This window comes from Cucumis melo, chromosome 11, assembly GCF_025177605.1.
Source record: "Cucumis melo cultivar AY chromosome 11, USDA_Cmelo_AY_1.0, whole genome shotgun sequence".
Classification (NCBI taxonomy): domain Eukaryota; kingdom Viridiplantae; phylum Streptophyta; class Magnoliopsida; order Cucurbitales; family Cucurbitaceae; genus Cucumis; species Cucumis melo.
In genome coordinates this window covers 24,403,431-24,408,595 of record NC_066867.1, presented here as the reverse complement: position 1 = coordinate 24,408,595, position 5,165 = coordinate 24,403,431, and the positions used below count along the sequence as shown (strand labels likewise).

The window sequence follows — 5,165 nt, the reverse complement described above, 5'->3', positions numbered from 1 at the left end:
TGGGACTATTCGTGTACAATGGGAATTACTTATTCACATGATCAAGATACCTGTCTTTCCTAGGTACTGGAGGATGCTTTGTTGAGATAATTTATGCACACATGACGTGTTTCCTGACAATGTTTTCTACAACTCGAAAATAAAATTTTCTTCTGGGTCTAATGATTTCAAGAACATCAAAACCTCTTCAACGACTGCTACAGTCATGCTGAGGCAATGAGCAAAAGTTGGGGAAACTAGCGTCTGCGACTCTTAGGATTATGTTTTTAGTTTTTATTATTCATGTAATTTCTAAATCTACAAACACGTGTACTTTTTTAATATTTGAATTAATTTTAATATAAATTTGATTTGGCATTTTAATAAATTTTTTATTAATTTTATGTTAATATTTTTTAGAATTTGATTGAATTTAAATCGAATCGAATCCTAATAGCAAAAAAAATTTAAATAATAATAAATTTAAAAAATATATATTATAAAAATGTTTTCCTGACGCATAAAACACGTCAGGCATGGACACCTATTCCCAACCTTTGGCCAGACATCAGACAAGGCATTTCCCGACGTCTTGCCCAAGTCGGCAAAGCACCTATCGCACAAAAGCTTTTGCCGAAGTCGTCGGGTTTGCACGTCAGTTTTGCCTATCACGATGCAGTACTAGCAACACTCTCCCTGACGTAGCTTTCAGAATCGAGATAGACATTCTTGACACGTTTTGTGATTTTACTGATGCATGTGTGCGTTAGGCAAACCCCTACTTTTTGTCGTGACATTGGGTATGCCCACACAACTTCAGACGTTTACATGCATAGCATCGAGATAAAAACAATAGTTATTTGAATGTTTTCTTTCTGTCAACGTCCTGCATGCACACCTCAAGATTTGTGTGGGCATTCCCTATGTGCAACTAATGGTGTTAGGAATACCCACAAAATCCCGACATGTGCATGCATGGTGTTAAGATAAAAACAAAAATAATTTAAATGTTTCCTTTTTGTTGATGTCGTGCATGCATGCGCACGTTAGAAATATTTGTGTGGGCATTCCTGATGTTTAGTTAACTGCGTTGGGAATTCCCACACAGTTCCTCACGTGTTACACGCAGCGATGGAGAATAGTCAATCTTCTGATGTGTCTTACTGCATTGACAGAGACCCTTATCTCCCAACGCTTCATCTTCTGACGTGCTAAAGAAGCATCGAAATATAATGATTTTCATGTCGTGCTAGTTGTGTTTTTCTTTTTCACTCTTCTACATTTGTTGTATAGTTAGTTTCCATCAATCCTTTTAACTCTTTTAAAAATAAATAAATAAACAAAATGTGGCCCCACAAAGTAAAGGTGGTCTTAGAATCACTTCCTCCCCTTTGCGAATGGCTTTGGATATTCATTTTGGAGCATATATATAGACTTTAGAAGAGAAATTATCATAATGCCAATTACAACCAATATTATTTTGGTGAAATTATTTCAACGCACATGACATTGCCACCCTTTGCAAAAACATCGGTTGGCTTCAACTTGTCAACTCAAAAGAAACAACCTATAACATCTTCAATACGTCGATTGCTTTTTGCTGGTCTACCTAGCTCAAAAGAAATAATCACACCTTCAATAACAGTACTTCAAGTAGTGTAAATCAAATATAGGAAATTAATTTGGTTGTGTTTATGTAACGGCCTCTGTCTCTTTTCCTCCTGGTATGGGGCTTCTCCCTAGCCTTCATTGCTCTTATTTCAGCTTCGTTCATGTACTCCCCTATTTCCCCCTGTTCTTTATTGATTACTTTTATGATAAGGGTATTATAAATATGTATTAACTTAATCGAGATATTTTAGTGCATTACCATAGTAAAAATTTTATCATTATTAAAGAAAGAAAGATATGAATACAAAAATGCAAGTTGATAAAAAAAAAAAAAAGAAAAAAAAACCCCTTGATATATGGGTTACTGAGCTAAAAAAAGAGAGGAAACATCTAACCACTTTCTCAAAAGAAACAAAATCTAAAAATAGACTAAGTGCCAAATATATATCAGTATTAATAGTATATGTAGATCATAATTTCACTTTAAACTCCAAAAGAATATTAAATATTTTGTAAAGACCAATTTGGAGGGTTTCAAGAACATGGTGTTCCGGAGGAAAATTAAAGGGGTTTGTTTAATTTTGTATTAATTTATAATTTTGTAGTCAAATAAAAAAAAATTCCTCTAACATTTTTAATACACACTCCACACCTTCACCTCAGGTTCCATCTCCATAACCCTATAAATATAAGGTTCTAATTCTAATCCCAATTACTTTAACTTAAGTTTTGTCTAATTAAACTCCTTTCATTTTGAGTCCTTTTCCCCCCTCTTCTTCACAATTGCTCAAAAGAAAAATGTTTGCAGAGCCTGAGATTGATGATTATCAATTCCCACTTCCAGGGTTCAGATTCCACCCTACTGATGAAGAACTCGTCGGATTTTATCTCCGGAGAAAGGTCGATAAAAAGGTGATCGGTACCGAGCTCATCAAGTCCATTGATATCTATAAGCATAATCCTTGGGATCTTCCTAGTATGATTCAATTACTCTCTCATACCTATATGTTTCACTTCCATAAATTCATTTTATCCTTTTGTTGAAACGTATTTAATTTTGCATACTTTTATATAGGTTTAGCTTAATGATTTTAAGCAAAAAGTACTTTCATAATTTCATAGTATATTCTTTTAAGTATAATAATATATTTTGGGTTTAATCTCAAGAGCTAAATTTTTCAAGATTTCTTTTCTTAAAAAGATGTAATTTTGCATTCATTTATTTATATGAAAGTAGTTTAAAGATTTGAAAAGACTAACCTTATACATCATAGTTTCAATAAAAGAAAAAAAAAAAAAAACACTGAAGTTTTGATCTTGGATTTATCTGAACAAGAGATAAAACTTTCATATGATCTTGTGTTGGATTCTCCCAAAAAAAATTAGTATAATTTACTATAATTAATAAAAAAAAAATCTATAATTTTGTAGTTTAAAAAAGGAGATATAAGAAATACAATTACCAAAGCAATTTAGATCTATTCCAAAGGTTTATTAGATCTGTTTCCAAGGTTTTCATAGATTGCTTGCTTCTTTTAAGTTATTCGGAGACATTAAGATAAATATGATTGATGAACAGTTGTCGTGTTCATATAATATTTTAATTAGCTAAACCCCTATGTACTCATAATTCAATATATATTATTTAATTTTCCTTTGTTTTGTCATTTTTCTATACGTTCATTGAACTATATATACACACATAATTTAAACGAAATTAAATATACATGTTTTAATTTTAATAAATGAAAACTAATAATTGTGTAATGTGAATGCAGATGGGAGTAATAATTTAGGAGAGAAAGAATGGTACTTCTTTTGCAAAAGAGGAAAAAAATACAAGAACAGTATAAGACCAAATAGGGTAACAGGATCAGGATTTTGGAAAGCAACAGGAATTGATAAAGCAATTTATAATGGATCACAGGGAAGCAATATTATTATTGGTCTTAAGAAAACTCTTGTTTATTACAAAGGAAATGCTGGTAGAGGCACTAAAACTGAGTGGATGATGCATGAATTTCGTCTTCCTAATCCTCACATTACTACTTCTTCTATCTTTGGAAGAATCACTACTACTTCTAATAAACTTCAAGATGCTGTAAGTTCAACATCACATATCCTTTTTCTTTAACCTCTTTCCTAATATCATTTTTTGTTTCTACGTTTTTTTTTTAATTTTAAATTTCGATAAAAGTTCAACTTTTTAAGAGGCATGTTGTTTCACAGTACATCGATCTTAAATGATTAAATTCATTTTTTCTCAAATTTTTTCTAGCAAAATATGAGATTGAGGTATAGTAGTAGGCACACCTACATATCTCACTTTATAAATCAATCTCAAACACGTTTTTAATGCAAAATTATTTTGAACCTGAGAAATTTGTTTTCTAACAAATTCAAAATTACTCTTATATATGAACTAAACTTCATACAAGAATTTGTTCCTCTCTCTGCAGGTTCAAGTTTTTTCATACAAGAATTTGTTCCTCTATAAGAACATATTACACTTCTTCCATAATATTACAAAAGTTCCTCTCTTGTATTAAGTTTCTGAGTTCATAGTTGTTTAACCTAGTAATTATTTTTTTTTTTTTTGGTGTGTGTTTAATATATAAACTCTCATACTCTAAACTCATAAGATCATCATTTTTTAAGAATTAATCATGTATATTTATAATATTTTGTATATATATTAATATTTACGTGTATTTATATGAATTAATTGCAGGAAATTTGGACACTGTGTCGAATATTCAAAAGAAGTGTTTCAAGTACAAAATATGCACCAAATTGGAGGGAGATAGCAGGAGGAAATGGAGGTTCAATATTTGGAGAAATGAATAATAATAATGCCAATGCATATAGTGAAGAATGTTATGATAATGAAAGCAATTACATAAGCTTCAGCTCTTCCTTAATTAATTTTGAGGAAAAAAAGCCTATAATCAATAATGATAATAATAACAACCATAATCCATTGATGATGATGATGAATTTTAGCTCCATTTCTGAAGAACAAGAAGCTCCTTCCTCATCTACAATTGAAGAATCATCACCATCAAGCTACTCAAATTTTGATGGAGATGCAACTGATCTATTTGGATACAAAGATAGGAACAAGCTTCAATTACTTAACCAAGATTTTTCTAATTTTATTCATCATCATCCTTGATTTTCTTCATCCCATCATGTATTATGTGTAAATAAATTAAAATCATCCCCCAAAATTGGAAGAAGTTTTTGCACTTTTCAGGGGTTACCTATATGATTATGATATATTGGGTTTGATTAATTTCGACTATACCCAATTTTCATTTTGGTGAGAGAGTTTTATACGTTGACATAAAATTATGTAGCTTTGCTACAAGAAATTCATTGTTCCACGATATTTAGTGAAAAAAGTGGCTACATAAGATGAAGACACCTAACTCACTAAACTCCACTAATAGTTAGTGGAATGTGAAGTGTTGACATTTTGGTGAACTAAATACATGCATTTTTGCATGTAATTAGGTGAAGTGAAGAAAAAGTTTTGCAAAATTTTTGTAACTTGAATTTACAAAATATTTTTA

At 30.7% G+C, this 5,165-nt stretch overlaps 1 protein-coding gene across 1 annotated transcript; it reads left to right on the top strand.

Annotated features, from left to right (window-relative positions):
* Positions 1-2,315: 2,315 nt before the first annotated feature.
* On the top strand, positions 2,316-4,844 carry LOC103496302 (transcription factor JUNGBRUNNEN 1-like). The gene is made up of 3 exons (XM_008458110.2): positions 2,316-2,566; positions 3,369-3,691; positions 4,322-4,844. Exons 1-3 carry the CDS (start codon positions 2,389-2,391, stop codon positions 4,763-4,765), a joined length of 945 nt encoding a protein of 314 aa, XP_008456332.2. The 5' UTR covers positions 2,316-2,388; the 3' UTR covers positions 4,766-4,844.
* Positions 4,845-5,165: the final 321 nt, after the last annotated feature.